The 27,405-nt window shown below is 38.3% G+C and overlaps 1 protein-coding gene across 9 annotated transcripts in view; it reads right to left on the bottom strand.

Annotated features, from left to right (window-relative positions):
• The window catches only part of Gab3 (GRB2 associated binding protein 3), a 168,038-nt gene that overhangs the window by 93,681 nt on the left and 46,952 nt on the right, over nucleotides 1–27,405 (bottom strand). For 6 of the 9 annotated variants that reach the window (XM_076561759.1, XM_076561760.1, XM_015990835.3 and 3 more), the window contains exons 2-4: nucleotides 13,195–13,498; nucleotides 5,005–5,224; nucleotides 4,028–4,509 (exon numbers count right to left, since the gene is read on the bottom strand). In XM_076561759.1, coding sequence (XP_076417874.1) covers nucleotides 4,028–4,509; nucleotides 5,005–5,224; nucleotides 13,195–13,498 — 1,006 coding nt within the window. The remainder of the gene's footprint in view (nucleotides 1–4,027; nucleotides 4,510–5,004; nucleotides 5,225–13,194; nucleotides 13,499–27,405) is intronic. The other 3 variants (XM_076561762.1, XM_076561761.1, XM_006997867.4) reach the window with 1 other exon arrangement.

The following is a 27,405-nucleotide window of genomic DNA, read 5'->3' as shown; positions in this document are numbered from 1 at the left end:
TGCTACTAGGATAAAACCTAGATGATCTTGTATCTAGTGATGAAAAAAAGAACTGATGTCATTAATTTTTTTTAAATAACTCTATCAAGAGAAGGGGAAAGCAAGCACAAACAAGGAAGAGACATTTCAAAAATAAAACATACCTGATAAAAGACTGGTATCCAACACATACAAATAAGTTTAAAAATAAACAATAAACAATCTTACTTAAAATGGGCCAAATATCTTAACAGACACCTTACTATAAACTACATACAGATGGCAAATAAGCCTGTGAGAAGATGCTCTACATCATATGATATTAAGGAAATGAAAATGAAATAACCAATAGAATGGCTAAAAGCCAGACTACTGACACCACCCCATACTAAGTGAAGATGTAGAGTGAGAGGAACTATAATTCCTAGCTGGTAGGAATGCAAAGTGATATGACTGCTTTGGAGGATAGTATGGCAGTTTTATAAAAACCTAAACCTATTTTCAACCATATGGTTCTGCAATTGAATTCCTTGCTATTTATCCAGAGGACTTAAAAATTTGTCAACATACAAAAAGCTTCACATAATGTTTACAATAGCTTTATTCATAAATTGATATAGGAGTTAAAAATAAGAACTGATGTTATTACTATCTGCAGATGATATATCTATACAAAAAATGAAAAATAATCTACATATTAGAAAAATTGGATAGGATATCAAAATACAAAGTCAATTTGAGTTTCATATAACAGCAAAAGAGCCAAATAAAATGTCTTTGACAATAAACATAAAATAGGTCATTGTTGGAAATTATTAAATAAAACTGATTTAAATAAAAAATAAACATAAAATAGTAAATATGTTAGAATATATTATAAGGAACTCAAAAACTCGGCAACAAAAAAGCAAGTTATCCACATTTAAAGTGGTCAATAAAGGCTGCAGGGATGGCTTAGTGGTTACAGGCACTAACTGCTCTTGTAGAAGACTAAGGTTCAGTTCCCAGAACCCACATAGTGGCTCACAACCATCTATAACTCTAGTTCCAAAGGATCTTAAACCTTCTTCTGGCTTCTGCAGGCACTGCACAAACACTGTGCATAGACATACATGCAAACAAAACACTCATACATATAAAAAAATAAACCTTCATAAAAGAATAGACATTTCCAAGAAGGCAACAGATGGCCAACAAATATATGAAAAATGTTTAACATTGTTAACCATCAGGGAAGTTCAAAATTAAATTATCAACTCAGCCCAGCTACAATAACAACCATAAAAATGACCAAAAAAAAAAAATCACAAGTTCTGGTAAGAATATGAACAAAGGAAAACACTTACACACCAGTGGTAGGAATGTGAATTGGTGCAGAAATTATGGAAAATATCATGAAGCTTCTTCAACAAATTAAAAATAGTCTTACCATATGATCCAGCAGTTCCAGGATCAGGATTATATGCCCAAAGGAAATGAAATCATTACTTCAAAGAGACATCTGCAGTCCCACACTTACTAAGATATATTAACAGCAAAATCAACAGGTAAAAGGAAAAAATGTGTCATATACATACATGCACATACATTTGCATATATACATACACACAGCATCATGTATGCACACAGTAACGTGTACATGTACACAGTGGAAGGTCATTCAGCCATAAAAATGGGAAATCTTTTAATTTGAAAAGATATATCACATTAAAGCAACCAGACAAAGAAAAACTGCTGCATGATCTCACATGTTAAATCTAAAACAGTTAACTCATAAAAATGGGGCCTAGCCCTGTGTTTGCCAGAAACATGGTAGTACAAGAAAATTAGATGTTTATCAAAAGGTCTAAACTTTTAACTATAACATAAGTGAGTTCTGAGGATTTAATGTAAAACACAGATGGTTATGAGTGTGCTAAGTAATCTGTGATCATCCTTACAAATTGCATATGAAAACAGGAGGTGAAAGAATTTTCTAACTGATATCAAGACAGGAAGTTTCAATGATTAAGAAAGTGTGGTACTGGTACAAGTTGAATAGCAGAGGACAGGAAGCCGAGTCAGACTGAGACCCTTATACACATGGTTTCATTTATGACAGAGGGAACAGAACAGCCTTCTCAATACAGGGAGCCCCATCATGTGATGGACATCCAAATCAACAAAAATGGGCCTTTCCCAATTCTGCCTCCACACACAAACCCCACATCCAGGTGGACGGCAAAGGAAAAGCAGTGATCCACTTCACATGTTCCCTCTGCTTTGTCCAACCCAATTTGCTTCTACTCCTTACTGTTGCTTCATGGTAAAAACCCCTATTTTCATCTATTTTAACCTGTGTTTGTTTTTATCTGAAAGAACACAACCTGGCTGTTTTGTTTGTCTCAAAACTTTCAATTCATTGTCTGTTGCTGGAGGGCTTCTCTCCAGCTTCCACCAAGCCCCGCAGTCCCACAATCCACATATAAAATAATCACTCAGACGCTTATAATACTTATAAACTGTATGGCCGTGGCAGGCTTCTTGCTAACTGTTCTTATAGCTTAAATTAACCCATTTCTATAAATCTATACCTTGCCACATGGCTGGTGGCTTACCGGCATCTTTACATGCTGCTTGTCCTGGCGGTGGCTGCAGTGTCTCTCTCCCCTTCTTCCTGTTTCCCCAATTCTCCTCTCTCCTTGTCCCACCTATACTTCCTGTCTGGTCACTGGCCATCAGTGTTTTATTTCTATAGATTGATATCCACAGCAATTGTCACACTCTATTATTCTACTAGCTTTATTAATTTCAGTTTCTAATTTTTTTTAAGACAGGGTTTCTCTATTTAACAGCTCTCGATGTCCTGGAACTCACTCTGTAGATCAGACTGGCTTTGAACTCAGAGATCCACCTGCCTCTCCTTCCCAAGTGTTGGGATTAAAGTAGTGCACAAGTACCATCCAGCTTCAGTTTCTAAATTTTGCTTACCATCTTTTATTTGCCCCCACTTTTTGTCACTATTCTCATGCATTAAGAACCTTTGTGTAATCAGCACACACCCATTTCACTGGGGTTGTCTGATGTGTGATGGTTAGTCACATTATTAAAGAACTTTGAGTGTTCCCAGGGTGACATATTTCCTAATCAGAATGAGAGATTTGAAAGCCAATTTGCCTTCCTTACACTTTGACTAATTCTTTTGATATATAGTCTTAGTAAGTAATAGTGTGTGATTGTATTTGGGTGGAGGGAGAGAGAGATATTTTTTTTTTATCTGTCTGAGACCCATAGGCATGAGAGAACGGAATAAGATGCTTAGGCTGATGAACTCACAGCAAAATATGAGACTGCCCAAAAAAGCAGTAAAGAGTTTACTAAAAAGCCACAGTGAGGATAATTGTATGGACTTGTGTTGAGCAGCTTCTGACGGTCTCAGAGAGCTGGAGTGGAAGGGCAGAGAGTGGTAGAAAATGGCACTATATGGAAAACTGCAAGTTATTCACACTGAAGGGTATGTCAGTAGACCAGAATTGATGAAGCTAGGTGAGAATTAAATATGCCAGTTAGGATCTAGAAAGAACTTGTGAATTGGGATGCTGAATGAGACTAACAAAATTGATAAGAAACACAAGGAGCTATGATCTACAGTCTCCAGGATCATTATGCAGGTGAGAAGCGAAGAAGAGAATGGAATCCAGTGAAAGCAAAACCACATGACCTTCAGTATTAAGTATGTCTTCAAGTGACTCCAAACAAAACTCAGCAGCTCAATCTCAGATGAGGAGTTTACCAGTTGGGAAAGGACTCACAATGGACAGGGACTCCATCCTTTTACAGTATCTTTAGCAACCTAAGTATCTTCCCTGGTGGCCAGGCTCAAAAGAGGGGTGGAGGTACCTAGAACCAGGAGAGTTCTGTGTGTTCTCATTGTACATTCAGCCTCATTAGGAAACTGGGCTGGTTTGACCAATGAATGCTACCATGTGGACACAAGGTGTGATAAAGAGTTGTGAAGGATAGTCCTTGCCCATAATTATGTACCTGAATCTTAGCACCCAACACTTACCTTTCCATGACCCTACATGGTCTAAACCAGAGAGAGAGATTCTTCTTGGCACCATAGTGTACCCTGGCTTCTTGCTACTGCTGCACCCAGTCAACAGGAGCTGATCTTCTTGGCGCCGTTCAGAGAGATAACTTGGCTTAGGAGGACGAGGAGGTGGAGTGTTGGACATAATGTTTAGTTCTTTTGCCCCACTGGGTAAGGAAACTTGCTTTTTTTCTACATGAATTGTGGGATTTAAGGAAGATTCCAAAAATGGTGAAGAAGACATGTGGTTCCTGGATGGGACATTGATTTCTCTGTTCCAGATTAGAGCAGCCTGGGGCCTTGTGGAAGGCACATCCTGAGATCCATTCCCATGGCGCAGGGGGTGAACCAAATTATTAGAGGTAAATGGCTGCAGACCATCAAGAAAAACATCATCAAATGAAGTTTGTTCCAATGAACGGTCCGAATTTGACCAACTATCACATCTGGTGGGAAGACTGAAGAAAAGCATATAAATTGGAATGATATATAGACATCCACACACAAAATCCACAATGTACTTCATTCTAAGTTGTCATATGTCACCCTTTTTCTACTTGTAGAGACTTATTCTTTTTACAACCCACAGTTACACCAACTCCTCAGTGAAGAAAAACTATCTGCTGTTTTTTTTCATCCTATAAAGCATCAGATGAGTATGAAATGTGAGGTGAGAAATGAAAGCCACAATAATGAAACCCCTGGCTCATTTTATTTAGTATACTACTTCATCTTCAATAGTGACATTGATAATGATCTTCCTTCATCATTAGCAGTAGTAAGAAAGAGATGAGAGTATACCCACCCACTAGAAAACATTGTTGCTAAACAGACTTATTTGGCTATGTTCTTTGAGTACATTTCAGAGACAGACTCTGCAGAAGGCAGTGTGAGTTCTGTGAACAGAGTAGAACATTCTAGAAGGTCCAACTTAGTCCCCAAAGTAAGCATACCTGGCATGGTGCAGTTTTCCAGTCTCACAGTTGGACAGGATCAGATAATCAGGAAGGAAGAGAAACTCTGACTCACTTCTGGTTTCCTCAGTGGCTACGGCATTAGTGTTTGGGTCATCTTTTGGCAAGGCAGAGTTGTCAACATGGGCAGTATGAAGTGAACTGGCAGGGGATGGCTGGAGGGAGGAGGGCATGTGAGAGAGACTCTCCACAGAATCTGCTGGAAAAATCATTTCCCAGGTTAGTGTTTTAAGAATGGCTCTAACACTCCATCAAAGTTTCTCAAACAGTATCCAAGACCCAAATAGAAGATGCAAATCACAGCTGGTGTTTGTACTGGTAGAGGCAACCATTTCCTCAAGCTATAAACAATGTCTGGGAAAGGAGACTAGTGTTCCAAGAGTGAAGTGTTGAATCAATTAAGAGAAAAAAAAAACAAAAATAAGCATTCTTGGTCTCAAAACCTGCAGTTCAATAGTCTACCCACAGCTTAACAGTCCTCAGCAACAGCCTTGAATCATTGTTTATTCACTCAACAAATATCATGTATCTGTGCATATGTATTTAATTTATGCATAATAAATCTATATGTATATACTTACATATGCATTCAGGCATATAAATATCATGATTTGGATATGATGTCTCCCCCCTCCCAAAAGGCTCATGTATTAAAGGCTCTGATACTGAGTAGTGAATCTAATCATTGAAAAGTGACTGAATCATGTAGATTCCCATTTAAGAATGAATTAATCTACTGAAGGATTGATAATTTGATGGTATTATTTGGAGGTTGTAGAAACTTTTGGAGGTAGGCCTCCTTGGAGGAAAGAGGTCACTAGTGAGGCATGTTTGGGGGGCTGTATTCTATCCTGCCCCCACCTCCTTCCTGTCTATAACAAGACAAGCAGCCTCTGCTAAACTCTTCTACTACTATAATATTCTGTTTTACCTCAGACCCAAAGTAATGGAGCCAGTTGACCACAGTTTGAAACGTTTGAAATGGTGAGTAAAATATGAAGATTTCTACTTTCAACTTCTCTCTCTCATGTATTTGCCATAGCAACAAAAATCTAACACAGAAAATTGGCGCTAGAGGTGGGGATGTTGCTGGAATTACTCCTAAATATGTGATTCAGATGCTTCTAGAACTGGTTTACAGGAAGAATTTGGAAATTTTGAGACCTGAGCTAGAGAAGATCTGGAATTCTGTAAGCAGAACTTCATGATGACTCTAGTAAGAATTTAGAAAATAAGAATGTTGTAAGAGTCCAAACAGAAAAGACTGTACTCTTGAGGTATCACAAGAGAATGCAGATTGTTCTGGGGATAGAATTAGAGGAAGTTCATGTTACATAGTAGAAAAGAACATTACTGCATTCTGTCATGCCCTGAGACCTTGTGGAACACAAGTTTCATTCTGTTCTACAGGGTTGCTAGCTGATTTTAGTCACATTTACAGTGAGAATCAGGGAACAAAAAGCAAAATGTAAGAACTGATTTTTTTATTTCATTTTATTTTTTAATTTTATTTAGTATACATGTGTTTTGTCTACATGTATGTCTGTGCACCGTATGTGTGCAGTGCTCAAGAAGGCCAGAAGAGGACATCAAATCCCCCTGGAACTGTAGTTACAGATTGTTGTGAGCTGCCATGTGGGTGCTAGGAATAAACCCAGGTTCTCTATAAGAACAGCCAGTGCTCTTAAGTGCTGAGCCATCTCTCTATCTTCAGAATGCAAAGACTTAAAAAAAAAAAAAAAACTTCAGTTTGGCTTGAAAAATACATATAAAGTTGTAAATAAAGAAGTCATGGTTTTTTAACAAGATTGGCATCATTAAAAAGAAGTTAGATGGAAGGTATGTAGCTCAGTGATGGAGTACATGCTTACCATGACCAAGGACCTGGTCCCAATCTCAAAATTTGTAGCAATGACAACAACAACAACAACAACAACAATAATGTTAAGCACTTTGCACCAGGAAAATAGGAAAGATGTCTTGATGATACCTCAAGAATCATTATAACCCAACCATTACAGGTCTAAAAATGTTAAGGTATAAACTCATTTGAAAGACTTTCTCTTGAGAGGAAGAATGCTATTCACAGGATGCCTTGCTCACACAAGGCTATCCAAGTTCAGTTGCCCAGGTATTTGAATATTGCTACAGATATGTTTCAAGAAGGACTAGCTACCACCATGAACTGATGGTGGACACTAGCATCATTCACAAGATGCTGGTTTTACAAGGATACTAAATCTAAGTCTTAGGGTCTTGGAGGTGTCTATCTAATTTCAAAGGAAAACCTGAGAAACCAGACAATGTGCATCAGGGTTAGAGTCTTTGGGAGGAGCCCAATGAGAGGACAATGTATAAAGCTGTAATAATGAAGCTGAAGATACAAAGGAGAACACAAGAAGCTGGAAATGTCAAGAACATGGAACATCTTCTAAAGAAAAGCACTCTGGAGCCTGGAGAGGTGGCTCAGCAGTTAAGAGCACTGACTGCTTTTCTAGAGGACCCCAGTTCAATTCCCAGCACCCACATGGCAGCTCACAACTGTCTGTAACTCTAGTTCCAGGGGACCTGATACCCTCACTCACACAGACTATATGCAGGCAAAATACCAATGCACATAAAAATAAATTAATATAAAAAAGAAAGGCACTGGGAGGAAGTAGAGCCAACCTAGGGAGGAAACCACTTGGGCTGTAGCTGACAAAGCTAGAGGGGCATGGCTCTCCAAAACCTGAGGAGCTCACATCATAGTACACTATGCTCCAGGAGATAGACATGGAGCTCTAGGATTTAATACTTTACCTGCTGGGTTTTGAATTTGCTTGGGTCCTGTCCCTCCTTTCTTATACCCCATCCTGCCTTTTGGAATGTGAGTGTTTACTCTGTGCCATCTTATGTTGGGAGTATGTAAATTATTTCTTGATTTTTTTATAGGGATTCACAGACAAGAGATTGCCTCCAGTTTCCATATAAGTCTTTGTATTTGAGCAATGTCGAATCTGTTGACACTTTGAGAAAAGAATTTGAGTGTTTTCAGTTATACACAGGATAGTTATAGCATGTTATGTAGAATTATGATCATGTTACCGTCTTTATTTTGAGTTTGAATATGGTTTAAGGATACTTGATAAGGTACCAGATAGACAAAGGGGAGACTTGTGATGATTAATCTTATCAACTTGACTGGATTGAAAAATGACTAAAAGGTTATTCAGGTACAGTTCTGAGTATAGGTAATTTCACAAATGGTTAAGGGGAGAGAAATGTGTACACCACCCAATGAATTAGGGTCCTGGATGGAACAAAAAGAAGAAAGAAGCCCACAAGTATAAACATTCATTCCCCTTGTTTCTGGCTACTGTGAGGTGAGTAACTGTGATGAACATATATTCTTGTGGCTATCATCTTCTGCCTCACAACAGGCCCATAGCAATAGGTCTACAAACAAAGGAACCAAGCAATCACGGACTGAAAGCACTAGGCAAAATAAATCTGTCCCCCTTTGTTTTTGTAACTTCATCAACAAGTCTAACACATTATGCATGCATAAATACTTATATTAAGTGTGTGTATATTCTTGTATAGAATACCTAGTAGTACATCTACATATGTGACTGGAACCTTTTTAACTCTGGCAATGTAGCAGAAACAAAGATTCTGCCTTTACTTGAGTTTACACTTATACCAGAGGAGTCACATAAGCAACACATAAATGGAATGGTGTTAATAATTGTTTTATATAAGGAGAAACAAAGGAACAGTGTGTTGTTATGGCTGGGTATCACATGTTTCTCAGGGACACTAACATTCTCACCAAAGCCTAAGAACAGGGCTCAAAAATTAATCAGGATTAAGAACTAATAGGAACTCCAGATCATAAAAAGCCAATGAAAAGCTTGCTTTTATTTTTTCTTGGAACCAAGTTTTTGATACAGGATTCCTCAGTCAGAGTGACCCTGAACTTCCTGGGATCATGTCCAGGTTCTAGTTAGCATCTATTTTCTTCAAGTGTCCTCTACTATAAAGTAGAGGTGACAACAGCATATCTGGCAGAGTCAGTATGGGTTAAGACAAATTCATAGGGAAGATGCAATGTTGACTAGACAGCGACTGCCCAAAACAGAAGTAAATACCATACAGTTGTTCCATCTTATTGCACTGTCCCTTTCTGTGCTTTTATTTATCTAAAATTAACCTTGGTCTGAAAATATGAAATGGAATTTTCAGAAATAAGGAAGTACTATGTTTTTTTTTTAAAAGTGTGTGTGTGTGTGTGTGTGTGTGTGTGTGTGTGTGTGTGTGTGTGTGTGTGTGTGTGTGTATGCAGTGACTGTGAAGGCCAGAAGAGAGCTTTGGACCTCTTGGATCTGGAGTTACAGGAAGTTACGAGTTGCCTGATGTGGGTTATGAGAACCAAACCTAGGTCTTCTGCCAGAGCAGTATGCACTTTTCACCACTGAGCCATCTCTCCAATCCTAGAAGCCATAAGTTTTAAATTGTAAGGCATTATGTATAGTTTGATAAATTCTTGTGCCATGAACTGTGTGCTGCCTAGAATTTTAATCCTCTCTTTGTCCAGCATATGCACAATCTACACTATTGTGCCCATCAGGCACTCAGCAGCCTCTTTGTTATCAAGTTAGTTGTCATGGCACCAACAGTGATTATTTTTAAGTATTTTTTCTTAATATTAGCCTTAATGTGTAAGAAGAATGATCTCCTTCACCAACCCCATATCTGACAGAGGATTGATCTCCACAGTATATAAAGAACTCAAGAAACTAGACATCAAAATATTGAACAGTCCAATTAAAAAATGGGCTAAAGAGCTAAACAGAGAATTCACAAAACAAGAAACACAAATGGCTGAAAGACATTTAAAGAAATGCTCAACATCCTTAATCATCAGAGAAATGCAAATCAAAACGACTCTGAGATACCACCTTACACCTGTCAGAATGGCTACGATCAAAAACACCAATGACAGTCAATGTTGGAGAGGATGTGGAGCAAAGGGAACACTCCTCCACTGTTGGTGGGAATGTAAACTTGTACAACCACTGTGGAAATCAGTATGGCGGTTTCTCAGAAAATTAGGAACCAAACTACCTCAAGACCCAGCCATCCCACTCTTGGGCATATACCCAAGGAATGCTGATTCATACCATAAAGATACATGCTCAGCTATGTTCATAGCAGCACTATTTGTAATAGCCAGAACCTGGAAACAACCTAGATGCCCGTCAATGGAAGAATGGATAAAAAAAAAATGTGGTGCATATACACAATGGAGTACTACTCAGCAGAGAAAAACAATGAAAGCATGAAATTTGCAGGCAAATGGATGGAACTAGAAAAAATCATCCTGAGTGAGGTAACCCAAACCCAGAAAGACAGTCATGGTATGTACTCACTCATAAGTGGATTCTAGATATAAAATAAAGAACAATCAGACCACAACCCATAGAACCATGGAGGCTATATATATAGCATGGAGGTCCCTAGGACGACTGTAGCTTATAATAAATTTCGTTTTTACTCAATTATTGAAAAAAAATAGCCAAATGAATGGAAACACATGAACTATGAACCAAAGGCTGAGGGGCCCCCCAGCTGGATCAGGCCCTCTGAATAGGTGTGACAGTTGATTGGCTTGATCAGTTTGGGAGGCAACTAGGCAATGGGACCAAGTCCTGTGCTCATTGCATGAGTTGGCTGTTTGAAACCTGGAGCTTATGCAGGGACACTTGGCTCAGTCTGGGAGGAAGGGACTGGACCTGCCTGGACTGAGTCTACCAGGTTGATCGCAGTCCTTGGGGGAGGATTTGCCCTGGTGAAGGCGGGAATCGGGGGTTGGCTGGGGGTAAGCAGAGGGGGTGGGAGTGGAGAGAATAGGGGAACCCATGGCTGATATGTAGAACTGAATGGTATTGTAAAATAAAATAGATAAAAATTTAAAAAAAAAGAATAATGATCTCAGTAATTGAATTATGTAAAATAAAAGTTGTAAAGTGCTTCTGTTAGTACAAACAAGTGACATATTTTCACTTAATAAGAAAAAAATCTTATACTAATGTTGCAAGATTGACATAAGAATGAGCATGGAAGCTGAGGGCAAGAAAGCAGGAGAACTGGCCCCACCCCTTGCTCATTGCTGCAAAGGGTGAACTAGCCAGGGCAATGCTAGAGAGTTCACGCTGGTGGTGAGGACAGGGAAAGCTGGTGGGCTGACAAATCCTGCAACTACCAAGGCCCAGAACCAGGACTACATCCACCCAATCTGTGAGCTGTTGGAACATGTGAAGGGGACAGTCTGGAAGACTCAAAAGCTGCAGGATCTCCACAACACAGGGCAGCAACAGGATATCTAAGAGAAGTGAGGGCCCAGTATGTATAGTGTAGCAGAAACCAGAGGTCTCAAACCAGACCAATGACTCTTTGTAACGAACACTTACAAGTAAAGCTATATGGATAAAAAGGGTTTACTGCATGACTCACTGTGTCACCATACAGCTTCCATGATGAGATAATTTCTTTTTCTCTTAAATTTTATTTTAATTTATTTTGGGGGAGCTGCAAGGACAGAGGGCAGATATGAAGGGGCAGGAAATAAATGGGATCAAGATACATGATGTGAAAGACATAACGAATAAATAGAAAGAAAGTTAAAAAAAAGTTTAGCTGAAGGTAGAGAATAGGATAGTGGAGGGCCAGCATCAAGCACCACTGGAAGAGTTGGTCAGGGAGGCTCTGCTGGGTTTGCTTGATGTCAGGCTCTAGGCATGATGGATATACTGCAACTTTGCAAGCTCTCTCTGTTGTACCAAAGATAAAGTACTTGCTGTCACTTCATTTCCTTTTATTTGAGTGCTTTCAAAGCTCAGCAATGTTACTAAATAGTATCACTTAATAAGCTTTGCTGGCTCATGAAAAGAAAAGGAAGCACACATGCATGTTTTGCCTTAGAGATGTAACCCTGACTCCGCATTGCCACCTGGTGTTAGAATGTGGATATTTCCATGGTAGATGACAAAAAGAGTTAAGGAGTTATTGAAATGTTGAAGTATGTGCCAATATTAGGGATACAATTTTTTTCTACTAAACAAAGAGGCTAAAAAAACCAGATTCAAAATTTCCTATTCTAAATGTCAGAATCTGGTGAAATAATACTAGGGCCCCGTGATTGCTAATCTTGGTTGTCAACTTGACTACATCTGGAATCAACTAAAGCCCAAGTGGCTGAGTAAGCCTGTGAAGGATTTTCTTGATTTGATCATTTGAGGTGAGATGGAACAACCTAAATCTTGGCCATACCTTCTGGTAGCAGCCCACATAAAAATACATGGAAAGAGAAAGCTTTTGCTTTTTGCCTGCTTGCCCTCTCTCTCGCTGGCAAGTTCATCTATCCTGCTACTGAGGCATTCCTTTGCTGGTATTAGAACCTACTTTTTAAGGATTCCAATGTAGACTGAAGACCATCTGTGACAAACATCCTCATGGATAGAACAACTATATGATTCTTGGCCTTTCCACCAGGAGACAGCTATTGCTGGACTAGCCAGACCACACTTACAAGCCACTCTAATAAACACACACACAAACACACACACACACACACACACACACACACACTATATTAGTTTTATTACTTAAAAGAACCTTTACTACTACAGGCTCAAAAATAAAATCTACAAAAGGAAGTAAATTATAACCCTAAGTTATAACCATCTTGTATATTACATGGGAATGGTAGTATGTGGAAACAGGGTGAAAGAGGAGGGAGGGAAAGAGCTGGAGAAAGAGAGAGAGTGGAATTAGGAGGAGGAGGAAGAAAAGGGGAAAGGAGGAGGAAAGGATTGAATTAACTGCTCCCAATGCTCCAAAGTGACCCAGAGCCAACTTCCAGGTTGTTTACCAGCAGAGATCTCTAATGTTACATGTATGGGCAGATTTTGCCTTTCCACATTTGGACTTGAGTCCTACTACTAAGCAAAAGACAGTGTTTTCCAGTGTTGTATTGAGTTTAGTAGGATTAGCTCTTGTAATATACATTAGATTGCCAAAATACCTTCACAGAGGCAGGCATCACTTATTTGCAGCAGCTTTCCAGCACCAGCAAAGCACCTTGGACAATCCCTTTGTTCATAAGAGTTCCAACCCTGCTCTTACCTGCACCATCTTCCAGGTGATTGAGATTGCAGACTTGACTGATGCTGTGCACCCACACCTGCATTTCTTCCTCAGTCTTGGCTACTAGGTAGAATGTACGGGAAGTAGTCTTGACAATGAACACAAAATTGTTCTGAAATTCCTTCCTAACGAAGCCAGGGCCTGCATGCTTCCACACAGTGCATTCGCTGAGATCTATCACACGGATAGGCTTGCTGGAGTGCTTGTTGCGGTAGTACTCTAAGACATCAGGATTGCCACTCATGCGGCCCCGTCGGAGGACAAACCAGCGCTTGCGCCAAGCCTGTATAGGAAATTTGACATGAAGTTATTAGACCAATTGTTCGTGTTTCTCAAGCTCTGACAAGAACCTTATAGGAGGACAAGGGCAGCAAGAAAGAAGAAAAACTGCCATTCTAAAGTAACACTTTTTATTTTTGGAGAGAGAGGGGGTCTCATAGAGGCTACAATAGACTCAAATTCACTGTGTAGCTAAAGATGACCTCAAATTATTGATTTAAGGGGCTGTGGACTGATCTGGCTGTCCAGTGTTTAACAGCACTTCCTGCTCTTGTAGAGAACCTGGGTTCAGTTCCCATCATCCACATAGCAACTCACAACCACCTTTAACTCCAGTTTCAGGGGATCTGATGTCCTCTTCTGATTTCATGGGCACCAGGCATGCATGTGATGCACAGACATACATGCAGTCAAAACATTTGCACACATTAAATAAAATAAGTGTGTGTGTGTGTGTGTGTGTGTGTGTGTGTGTGTGTGTGTGTGTGTGTGTGTTTTGGACAGTTTTATGTCAACTTGACTCTTAGAAGATGGAAGCACTATGATTGTTTTTAAGGAGAAATAACAACATGAATGTATGCTTACAGGAATGATCTAGGAGAAAGAGAAAAATTAATGACTCAAATGCCTGTTGCAAAAACACGGCATTTCCAGGCATGGTAATGTATACTTTAATCTTAGAACTTGGGAGCCAGAAGCTGGTGGGACTCCATGAGTTCAAGGCTATCTTACCCTACAAAGTGAGTTCCAGTTCAGCTGGACTACAAATTGAGACCCAGTCTCAAAAAACAATAACAATAACAAGAAATCATGGCTGGAAACAAGAAAACTGGATGGAAGTGGGTCATTAACAAGGAGAGGAATTCACCTTGCTTTGGGGTATAGAACACAGGAGGTAGGAAACCAGCTTTGGGATTAACAGGGACAAAGAACAGGGTGATATCATGCATGCCTGCTAAGGAAAGCTTCCACGGAAGGCCTGGAGTACCCCAAACTTTCCATAGGCCACTTTGGTGAGGAAATGTGAAGAGGAACTTTGTTTTACTTCTTTAAAAAATGTTTCCAAAAGAGGAAATAAAAATGAACACAGAAGCAAGTTTCATGTTAAGTGTTTTTAACACAGAAGGGAGATGACACAGACAAGTTTATAATTCATTGATTCAAAAAGTATCAGTTGATCTACTAATATGCTAGATACTGTGCAGATATTGGAGAAGTCAAGATAAGTCAAGAGCAAGTAACATATCATGCCACTCCCAGTCGTGTGGGTGGCAGGGGAAGTGGGCAGATGGATAATTAGATAATTGCAGTCAATGAGACAAGTGTTGTAATAAAAGATAACCAAGATGCTAAGACAAGTGTTGTAATAAAAGATAACCAAGATGCTAAGGGAACACACAAAAGAAAGACTTCTGTCAGATCAAGGTCTGGGAAGGCTCCAAAGAGAAGTAGTGACTACACTATAACTAAAGCCATACAGAGGGAGAAGAATGCACAAAGACACAAAGAAGGAAAAGACATGAAGTCGTCCACAAGTAGTTCGGCAGGGCTGGAAGGAAAAAGAGTTACATAAGTAACTTGTGGAAGATATAATGCAATCTTAATGCTAAATCATTCAAGATTACCAGCATGAATTTCCCTAGGTTTTAAAATGTCTGCCTGAGAACTATGATTGAACAAAAGCCAAAATAATGTGTCCTAGGAGCTGTTTGCTAAGTAAGTAGGTCAAAGACCAAGGTTCAACACATAATGGAGAAGAAAAGCCTTCTGTACGGCAAAGGAAATGACAAAATTAAATGGCAACTGTGAAAAAGAGACTGTGAAAAAGATTGCAAGCTACACTTCTGATTAGATTGGGTTTTTTTGTTGTTGTTATTTTGTTGGTTTTGTTGTTGTTGTTTTTGAGACATGGTTTCTTTGTGTAGCCCTAGCTATCCTGAAATTCACTCTGTAGACCAGGTTGGTCTCCCACTCAGAGATTGGTCTGTATCTGTCTCCTGAGTACTGGGAGTTAAGGCTTGCACCACCACATCCAACTGACTAGATTTAACTTCTAAAATTTATAAAGAACTTCTAGGACTAGAAAGATAACTCATTGTTTAAGAGTGCACACTGATCTACAAGAAGACCCAGATTCTTTCCCAGTACCCACACCTGTTACCTCTTATAACCTCAGCTCCAGGGGCTCTCCAGAAAGCCCTCTTCTGGTTTCCAAGGGCATCTGCACTTATGTACACAACACCCTACACACATATACATAATTAAAAATAAATAAATATTTTAAATCAATAAAATTTTTAAAATGGAATGTTTACAACTCAGTAACAGGACAAAAATAACCCCACTTAAACGGGTTGGGTGTGATAACACATGCTTTTAATTCTGGCACTCAGGAGACAGAGACTGGAGGATCTCTGTGATTTCAAGGCCAGCCTGGTCTACTTAGTGAGTTCCAAGTCATTCAGAGCTACATGGTGAGACTCTGTCTTAAGGGGGGAAAATAGCAAAGGATCTGAAAAGAAACCGCTACAAAGAAGACATAAATGGCTAAGAGGTATTAAAAAGATGTTCAACATCACCAATCATTAGGGAAACACAAATTAAAACAAATGGACATTACTTCGCCCCAGTTAGGTTATCTACTATTAAAAAGAAAGAGCAATTGTTTGTGAGGGTAGAGAGAAAGGGATACCTTTGTACACGCTTAGTGGGAAATGTAAATTAGTATGACCACTATAAAGTTAAAACTAGAACTACCATATGATCCAGAAATTCCTTTTCTGGATATATACCAAAAGAAGACAAAAATCAACACCTTGTAAAAATGTCTGCACTGCCATGTTCATTTCAGAATTACTTGTTTAACAGTGGACAAATGGTTAAAGAAAATGTGGTACATCTACACAATGGAATGGCATTCAGTCTTAAAAAAGGAAGCAGTGTAGCATTTATCAGGTATATTTGGAAAATATGTCAGGTGAAATAAGCCATATACAAAGAAAAACATTATATGACTCCATTTATATATGGAATTATTTTTTAAAAGTCAAATGTCCAGAGATGATGAAATGGTGGTTAATGAGGGTAAAGCATACAAGGAAACAGGGAGATGTAGGTCAGAGCATACAAAGTAGAAGACATTTAAGATGAATAAGTCTAGAGCTCTAATGTTTAACTTATAGAGGACTATAATTTAAAAATATTTTGTAATGGATGTTATTGTATAGTAAGTAGATTTTAGCTACTCGTATCACAAAGACAAGAACTGTGAGATATATGGTAATATACCTCAGTATGGTAACCATCTCACTATCATAATATCATGTTATGAAACTGAAATATACATAATAAAATTTATTTTTAAAAGACAAATAACATGATAGAGAGGTGATCTGTGAATTACACGAAGCTGAAAAGATGTATCATAGTCTTAAGTGTGCACAGATGTTCTTTTTGTTCTGAGAAGTGGTTTTATTGTATAGCCTAGGCTGGTCTGCAGTTCACTATGTAGTCCAGTCTGGCCTCTAACTAATGATCCACTCTCTATGGCAGAGGGATTGACACTCGAACCTGTGTTTCCCTGTTACAGGTGAATTGTATTCCCCAACACAAATTATTTTATTCTCTCTTCCCAAATAGGGTGAATGTCAACCAACTGGGAAATAGGATCTTTATCACATTAAAGTAAGGCCATTAAGGTGGGCTATAATTACATATTATTATAGCCCATTACATACTGATGTCCTTATAAAAGGAGATACTAGGGCACAAAGTGGTACACAAGAAAAACACTGAAGAAACACGGAGATAAGACAGCTACTAAAAAGCTAACAAGAATCCTTCCTCTATATTCCTCAGAAGTAATGGACTTTGCTGTAACCTTGATTTCAGACTGTAATCTCTCAAACTTAGAATCAATGAACTTCTGTTAAGAATGAGTTTTTCTATAGGAGCTGTTTCCTAAACTTTAGCATATATGGGGAGCATATCTTCTGCCAGCCCTATTGGTATACCTGGAATGGAGCTTGCTTCCTACCCACAAAAATCATTTAAAAAACTATCCCAATAAATAATATTGTGTGAAAGGCCATCAATGCAGGGCTAAATACTATAATGTACAATGAAATTCCATGATACAACTCCAGGAACTTAGTAGTTCTTGGATTCAGTTCTTGGATTCAAAGGATTCACTAAATGAGTAACTACAAGAACTCACAGAGTAAATTCTGATCTGCCAAGATGGAGAAACTTGTAACATTTATCAAGCTCCAGAAAGCCCAACCCTTAGCAACAGGGTAGGCTAGCCCCACAGTATAGGCTACTCTTGGTCTGCTCTACAAAAACTTTAAAAGAAGGCTTAGAACAATCAAACTGGTCTACAAATCACTGAATTTCCTGCCCAAGAAATTCAACAATTTAAGAGAGGACAACAAAATCAAGATGCTGAACAATGTATTTACTAAGTACAACATCCCAAAATGCTACTAAAAATGCAAAGAAACTGGAAAATGTGACCTATAACCAAAAAAATCAACCATCATCAGAAAGAGATCTAAAAATGAGAGAGACTATGGAATAAACAGATAAATAACTCTAAAACAACTATTATTTGTGGTGGTATTGTGTTCCCCAAAATATTGTGAACGCTAATAAATTTATCTGGAAGATCTCCCTTTTTATCTTATCAATTACTCTTTGATATTTAAAGGAAACCATGTACATTATGAGAGAAACAGAAAATATAGACAAGAAGAAATGGAACTTGCAAAGGTTAAAAAAATATTACAGTATCTGAAATATTTGCTAGATAGGCACACCATGTTACGTACTAAAGAAGTGATTAGGGGACCAGAAGCATAGAGGAAAGGGGAAGGAGAAAGGGAGAGGGAGATGAAGAGAGAGAGATTCTTTATGGGTTTACAATGAACCTAATATCCAGTATTTTCTCATCATAAACTTACTTTCTAGAAACAATTAGATACACATGGTCTCTAACCTGGAACTCAAGCTGTCAGGGAAGGCTTAAAGTTCCACTCTTAACTCAAATGTGACAAATGCTCTATCCAGATATTATAGTATGTGTTTGGGTGTGAGAATGACTAGATAGTAACTTTAACCTAGAGCATATTTAGGATGAACATTTATTAATCAGTAGGATGGACAACTGAGGCTGAAGTTGAACCATTTTATTCCTGCACTCGGTTATACTTGCACAGTAAAACAAACCAGGCAGGGTTATAACAAGTGTCACTTCTTTGGCTTTAGAATTCACTCTAATAAAATGAAGTGACCTGTCTGGATTGTATCCATTGTCAAAAGACACTGAAGTGTACTGGGAAACATCCTGAAAGTATCTGAGGCTATAAAGAGATGCCTCTGATTTAAACTGCTTTTCTGGCAAGAGTGATTACTGTCCCTTTGTTTCAACGGAATTGGCCCCCTGCCCCTCTGCAGTGGTGAAATCCCTAAGCTATGAAATCATTTCCTTCACATGTGCACAGGATGGGTCAGCAACCTGCCTCCACAACCAGGCTTTCCTACTCAGACTGAGAGGGCAAAACCCACAGCTATCTTCATTTCAAGCTCCAAGTTTTTATCTTTAGTATTGTCATTTCAGCAATGGCAGTTTTATTTTTGTTTTTCTTACTTAACTGGCTTTTAAAAAAGTATGTGGGCCTTTTCCTTTCTTGAACCGTAGATGTGCTACACACTGTCCTGCCCAGAAGTATCTATAGCTCCAGGATTTGTGTGCGTACATTCTGATTGCTTATAGTCACTGATATCTCTCTGAGCTGCTTTTTTACTGGTCTTATTAGACACCTTTAGAAGATGCCTTAGATTAGAAGAAAATGAGGAGAAAAACTGTTTCTATAAACCTATCTTCAAATAGCATGTGATCTAGCCCAATATTCTTCACTACTATATATGAAGAAAGGTTAGTTTAGGGGTGGAACTAGTTTGGGAACATCTGCAGTTTTACAAGTAAAAGCCCAGAAACCAAACTATAGCCAATGAACACCAGCCGACATCCAATGCTTCTTGGAAACTTAACCAGTGCTGACAAAGATTATAGGCTTTATGACAGCAGGAATGTTTCCTATCTTTGTTTCTAAAGTACAACAGGTATTTTTAATATATAAGATATTCTCAGCGCATTATTGCTCATCAAATGATTGACTGAAAGAGGTGCAGCTTCAAAGGACAATATGAAGGATTGCTGCGGTGGCACAATTCTGTATATGGACCTCTTAGGTAGCTACATGAATCTACAAGGTAATGAGCTACCCCTGTGTGCACACATGCATACACAAGTGCACATGCAACTGGAGCCACCTACAGTAGCTCTTAGTTGGTATCAATGTCCTTTGCTTGTTATGAGAGAACTGGGAAAATGTTACACTAGCCTCCTGAATGTTTTTCTTTCTGTGAATCTACTGATTTTAAAAATAATAAATCTTAAAAAATACACAATCCAAAATAATTTTAAAATATAGATTTTATATTATAAAAGAACCCTAGAAGGTGAGACAAGTAGAAAAGCATAAAATACAAGTGTTGGATTTCAATCCAAAATCATCAACTATTGCTTTAAATGGAAATATACTCAATGTTGTAGTGAAAAAGTACTTATCGTATGCCTATTATGGGCTAAACCTTGGGATGTGTGCAACTGCAGTGCTGAGAGCAGTCCAGTGAACCAAGTTCATAACTACCAGGAGGTTTGAAGTGAAAGAGAATGAAGTTAGGAGGATGGCTTTGGCCAGATGATGGAAGACAAATAAGTAACATGATTGATAAGACTTGGTCACCAGCTGTATGTGTGCCATAAGGAAGATGAAGGTTTCCAGGTTGCAGCAGAGGCATCTGGTTTGCATTTGGAAGATACTGTTATCATGTAACATGTTATCAAGGGCTCCATATTTCTTATTGAACTCAAAGCCTGCTAATTAGTATAGTCTTCCTAACCAGCCTGCCTTGGGGATCCTGTCTCTGACTCCTGAGTCCTGGGATTACAGGCAGGTCAAAACACCTGCCAGTTTTTATGTGGGTGCTGGGATCTGAACTCCAGTCCTCACACTTGTGTGGTAAATGCTTTATTTACTGAGCTATCTCCCTAGACCCTTCTCTTATTTTTAATTTTCTCATTTATTTGAAGTAATGTTCTAAAATGTTGTGAATAGAGAAGAAACTTGATGTCAACTTCTGGTCTCTACATGCATGAACACACATGTGCACATGCACTAGCATACATGTGTGCCCACACAAATGCAAACATTTGTGCATGCCACATACACATGTACACAGGAAATTTAAATAAAAAAACAGAGGTACAATAGGAAGATTGTACATTCTATAAGTTAGCTGGTGAGCTTTCAAGATAGCTTAAAACTGTACCAGAAAGATTTTCAGGCTAGTTGTTCTTGTCGTACCTGAAAGTTTACTGGGAGGTACTGGAATACAAATGTAGTGACATAGCACAACATCCTCAAAGCTATGTGTTAGAACACTTTCAGCAAATTCTGTTCTATCACATAGAACTATCGAGGCTGTTTTCCAAAATTTACTTCTATACTCAAAACATGTCTTTCACTTCACCTAAAAACTTCTCCTTTGGATTCTCTAGAAACAGTGGAAAGAAAGAAAAGAAGAATAGGATGTGCTTTTGTCTGATATTATGATTCTTCATTTCCTTTTTGGGTCCTTTCTCATTTTTTTCCCTCCGACTCTGAACAAGTTTTCCCTGCTCCATTTCTCTTACTGCAAATGATATATACTTAGTAAATTCTGGTTAGTGTTTACGAAACCTAACTACTCAATTACTGACTGCAATTTGTAAGGCCTCCAAGAATATTGGATGTGATCCCAGAACATGAAATGAAAGAAAACATTTGGCAACAACTTGGAGGTTTTTACTAACTTCTAAAGACCTGTTCCTGTACACTGAGATCCTATTTTCTTTCCAGCAGTTACACCTTGAATACACTCTGGAAGTTTAGGTGTATTCATAAATTGCATAAAGTGAGAATCATTGAAAAAACAGAATTCTGGTTAATCTTATATTTTCTGCTGAGGTCTACTCTATTTCCTTGCCAAAGAGGTCACGGGACCCAAGGGCAGAGGGTTGGGAATTTCCAGGAGCAGGTTGCATTGCTTCTCTCTGTCCTGGCTCAGTTCCAGTAGCCCAGGGATTGCTGGTGCCCCTTCAGCCTGATGGTCTGTAACCTTCTGCTCCCTGCCAGATAGAGTTGGGACTTGTCCCAGGCATGGGATAACTTCCTGTGATTGTGCTGGAGATGACCTGGCCCACAGGATCTACTTCCATGGTTTGTCAACAGAGGCAGGGAAATCTTGTATCTCTGCACTGATGTGGGCTTTGGGAGGAGGAATCCTGAGACTAAATGTTCAGCAGAGATAAAGTGAGCCAAGGGAGTTATGTTCAAGCATAGCCACACTGCATGACACATGCTTGACCTTCTTTATGCATTATTCCTCATTATTCCTTGGGTGGGTACTCTTAGCAGTCAATAAGAGCTGCTACATGGACTCATGAGGGTTACAAACTTGTGTCACCAGTCACCAATATAGTGTGTACCAGCATCAAGATGCAAAATGGGTTGGAATAATGAACTAAGACCAAGTCAGGAACAACTGCATTTAAAACTGATAAATGCTATGATTGAGTCTGGAAACACAAAGTAAATAATCAAGTTTGGACAGATTCAAAGATGTTTAATACAGAGACAGTGATGACAGTGCTGACCTTAAGAGACACTACCAGTGTGGGAGAGGGGAAAATACTCTAAACAAAGGTACTTTCAAAGGTATGAAATCATGAGACTATACTTCCTTTTGTGGTACATGTATTTGTATGAGAGGTTAACACTGGAAGTCTTTCTCAATTGCTCTCCACCTTATTTTTTGAGGCAGGATCTCATCAATTCAATTAGGCTGGCCAGCTATCAAGTCCCAGATATCTACTTGTCTTCTCCCTCCCCAACTCCCAGAGCTGAGATTATGGGTGTGCACAAACATGCCTGGCTTTTTTATGTAGGTGCTAGGGATCAAACTCAAGAAAAGGATTGAATTGTAATAAAGTTATTGGCAAAGAAGAAAGAGAAAAATACCATACCAAAGGCATAAAAATGTTTTCAGGAATTAAGTCAGATGCCCATGCTTATACAGTATACATTTAGCCCATAGAGCTATCTCTTAGCCCAAGAATATGCTTTCTAAAAGTACTCTCACACCAAAGTGTTAGGTATAAATAGCAATAATGTCCACATGATATGAAAGCATTTACTGTCACTGAATTGCACAATGACAAATGGTTAATATAGTCACTGTTATATATTTTACTAGAATAAAAAATGAAAAAGAAATATTATTTTCACACCGTTAAGAGGATTATTACAATCAAAATTGCAACAACAAATCCTGGAGTAACACAGACTCCTCAAAATATGCAATTATAATAAGAAACACATGTGTCCCAGAATTGTTTCTAATGCTTTAGATGGGTTGGTTACATCATTTGATACTCTCTGTGGACCCCACATGAGATATATATTCTCACCTACCATTCTATATACATGTAGAAATTGAGGCTCAAGGAGCTTAAACAACTTGTCTATAGGTACAAGCTAATAATAAATTAAACAAGCAGTTTACTTTATAAGCTCTCATCTCAAAGTTTGCTTTGGTGCAAGAAAGTCCCTGGTTCCCATTCTTCTCCCTCTCTTAGCTTTGTAGTCAGACTTTTTTGTCAGGACTTTCAGCTCCCCAATAATGACAGGGAGACTTATTATTAATTATGAAAGCTCAGCCAATATCTTAGGCTTGTTTCTAACTAGCTCTTATAACTTAAATTTACCCATTTCTATTAATTTACTTTCTGCCTTGTGGCTTTATTACCTCATCTCCATAGTGCCCATTCTTCTTTTTCTGTGCCCCTGACATCTCCACCTTCTTCCCACCATCCTCTCTGTCCCAAAAATCCTGTTTAGCTATTGGCCATTCAGCTTTTTTTTTAAACCAATCAGAGTGACAGGTCTTCATAGTGTACAAAAAGATTATTCCACAACATAACTTTTTCCTTAAACTCTGGTCCTCTTCATCTTATTGCCCTAGAAAAGACAGTTGTCCATGACATAGCTATCTCCTCTCCAGGTTAAACACTTTCTCACTGAAATTCTTCAGAAATCTTTCTCTTCTTTTATCAAATTTGTAACATCTCTAAGGGAAGATGAGATGTGTAATGAATCTAATTAATGGATTAGATTCTTCCCCACAAATTAATGGGATTTCTTTCTTGATTTTAGATACTTTTAATTCTTTTAAATGAGACAACAGAGAGGATTTATATAAGCATATACTTATAAGTCTATATTAATTTCATTTTTATATTTTTCTCAGAAACATCTTTTTAAGCTTTGTCAGTCACATAGTAGGTCAAACAAGAGTATCTTGTTTAATTTTGTATTTATCTGATTCCTAATAAGCCTGGATATTATTTCCTATGTGTAGAGTTCTTTTAAAGGCATATGTAAACTGTTAGTCACATCTTTTACAATAATTATGCTGATCTTGTTATAATAATTGATAAGCATTATTCCTTGATTGCCACATATGATATGAAAGGGTTTTCATACTTTATCATATACTTTATAAGTTTATATGACAGAGGAAAATGAGGAAAAGCCAGTTCATTATATCTTTATCATCTATCTATATCTATATCATCTATGTATCTAAATCTATATTTTTGGGTGGGACCCAGGGTAAGGCACACAGGTGTGAGGGAGTTCCATAACTCAAGAAAGAATGTGGCTGCTTTCTGTCCTTGTCTAAAAAATCTTCCTGAGACTAAATTTAAGAGTTTTGGATTAATGCCATTGGCAGAGGAGATTTCAAGTATTGAAATCTGTATTGACTAGTATTGATTCTGTCATGTGGTTATTAGTGGTCACTCTTATGCAGATCTATAAGCAAGCTAAGCAAGGAAAAATACAAAATGTGTGGTTTTAGGAGAAAAAGGGCACTAGGAAGTGTAATGGAGCTAAGTCCGGTGCTCCAGGAAATAAAAAGTTTAAAGAAAATCCTGATGCTAAGTGGAATAAAGGGACTCGTAACCTCAGGGCAAGACCCCAACCAGCTAAGCTTACAACTTTAAAAAAAAAAAAAAAAGAATTAAAGAAAAATTTAAACAGTGAAGGAAATCATTAAAAACAGAAAGCTGGTGAAAATGTAATTGAAAGAAGAGATGCCAAGTTCCAGCCCCAGAAAGCAGAAGAGCTTGGCTGCTTTGGCCATGTGGTTCTGGCTTTAGAGTCAAGGATACAAGAAAAGAGTTGTGAAATCTCCCTCTGTGGCTAAGGAAATCTGCTGAGGCCAGGCATGTATCAGGGGTATCCCTGCATGGAGGCTCTGAGGGGCCACTATATGAAGCTATGGAGGTGAAGCCTGGATTTTATTAAAAATCCTAAGATGTTAGAGATGCCAGAGTTGTGAGATACCTGCCAATGAAAGAAACCTGCAGACTGGGTGTGGAACCAGCCCCAAACAGCTAAGTATGCTTCAGTCAATAAAGCTGAAATGAGTTGGAGATCTGGAGTGCTTTGACGTCAGAAACGAAGATGCAGAATTTGGAGTTTGTCCTGCCGGTTTTCAATCTTGCTTTGGTTCAGTATTTCCTCACTATGTTCCCTTTCCTTCCTTTTGGAATGGTAATGCATATCCATTGACAGTGTGCATTGGAAGTATGTGATCTGCTTTTTCATTTTGATTGTACAGAGGTTACATACAGTTAAGAGACTGCCACGAGTCTCAGAAGAGACTTTGAACTTTGTACTTTTAATCATTGTTAAGCTTGTTATAGACTACTGGGGACTTTTGAAGTTGGACTGAATGCATTTTTTTCATCATGATATGGCTACATGCCTATGGGACCAGGATGTGGAATGTGGTGGTTTGAATAAGAAGGGACGCTTGGCTCAGCCTGGGAGGAGGGGACTGGACCTGGCTGGACTGAGTCTACCAGGTTGATCTCAATCCTCAGGGGAGTCTTTGCCCTGGAGGAGGTGGGAATGGGGGGGTGGGCTGGGGAAATGGGAGGGGGGCAGGAGGGGGGAGAACAAGGGAATCCATGGCTGATATGTAGAATTAAATTATATAGTAAAAGAAAATAAAAAGAAAAGTTAACTCAAAAAATATTATTAAAGTAAAAAAAAATGGACCCCATAGGCTCATATATTTGAATGCTTAGTCATCAAGGAATAGCTCTACTTGAGAAGGATTAAGAGGTGTGGCCTTGTTGGAGTAAGTGTGGCTTTTTGGAGGAAGTATGTCACTGAAGGTGGGCTTTACCAACCCAGACTATTATTCTCAGAAAAACTATCCATTAAAATTATAAGTAAAATAAAAGCTTTCTATGATAAAAAAACATATTAAAGGAATTTATGACCACTAAGCCATAGAGGGCATTCAATAGAGGACACTGGAAGGAATTCTTTGGACAGAAGACAAGGATAAACATAGCAAAGAGGTCACACTTTTTAAATAAACAATACAAGGACAATTCACCAAAAAAGGTCTAAGAGTGACTGGAAAAATGGCTTCATGATTAAGAGCATTTGCTGCTCTTCCAGAGAACCTGAGTTCAGTTTATATCACCCACATTGAGCAGTTCATAACCACCCATAACTGCAGCTCCAGAGGACCTGACATACTCTTCTGGTCTCTGTGGGTACCTGCATACACATGGCATACATACATATACACAGGTACATAGATAAAAACAAATGTTTTTAAGGTCTGAGAAAACATTTCAAAATTAACAAAATAACAGGAACTAATTCTTATTTTTCAATAATAATTCTGAATACCAGTGGTCTCAATTCTCTAATAAGAAGACATAGACTAGAAAATTGAATTAGAAAGCCGTATCCATCATTCAAAAAATATTTATTTACTTATTTGTATGTTTATTTATTTAGTGTGTGTGCGCGCGTGCACACGCACGCTCAAATGTGGCTAAAAAAAGTGTCAGATCCCTTGAATCTGGAATTACAGGTATTGTGAGATGCTTGATATGGGTGCTGGGAACCAAACCTGGGTCCTCTGGAAGAGCAGTCATTATGTGCTCTTAACTAGTGTAACACCTCTTGAACATTGGAGTACTAGATGTAAAACCACATATTAACCCCAACACAGTGATAGTGCATCCCCCCAAAAAATAAACAGAAACACTAGGGTTAAATGACATCCTTAAACAAACATACCTAAAGACATTTACAGAACATTATACCTAAACACTAAAGAATATACATTCTTCTTAGAAGTCTATGGAACTTTCTTCAAAGTCAACCCACACAGTAGGATACAAAACAAATATCAACAAATATAGTAATATTGAAATAACATCCTGTATTCTACCTAGCTGCAATGGAATAAAGTTAGCCATTAAACAGAAAATTAAAGAAAGTTCACAAACTCATAAAACAACACATTATTGAATGATAAATGGATCACTAAAGAAATAAATAAAAGAAATTCCTATAACTGAATGAAAACAAAAATACAACATACCAAAATTTATGGAACACATTGAAGGTAGTTCTAATAGGAAAGTTTATGATGTTAAGTGCCTACATCAAAAACATCAGAGAGAACCTAAATAAACAACTTAATAGTTCACCCTAAGCTCTTGGGGAAAAAGAACAAGCAATACCCCAAAAACAGTAGATACAAAGAAATAATCAAGATCAGAGCAGAAAATAATGAAATAGAAATGAAAAAAAAACAATACAAAAAATCAATGGAGAGAGCTGCAGCCAGCCACCACGTTTTGAGGGCTGGGCTGGTGCGACTATGATGAGCAAGTATGTGGTGGAGAGATGGGAGGGTAAGAGAAGC

Source organism: Peromyscus maniculatus, chromosome X, assembly GCF_049852395.1.
Source record: "Peromyscus maniculatus bairdii isolate BWxNUB_F1_BW_parent chromosome X, HU_Pman_BW_mat_3.1, whole genome shotgun sequence".
Lineage (NCBI taxonomy): Eukaryota > Metazoa > Chordata > Mammalia > Rodentia > Cricetidae > Peromyscus > Peromyscus maniculatus.
The sequence above is the reverse complement of the archived record's forward strand: the minus strand, read 5'-3'. Positions and strand labels throughout refer to the sequence as shown.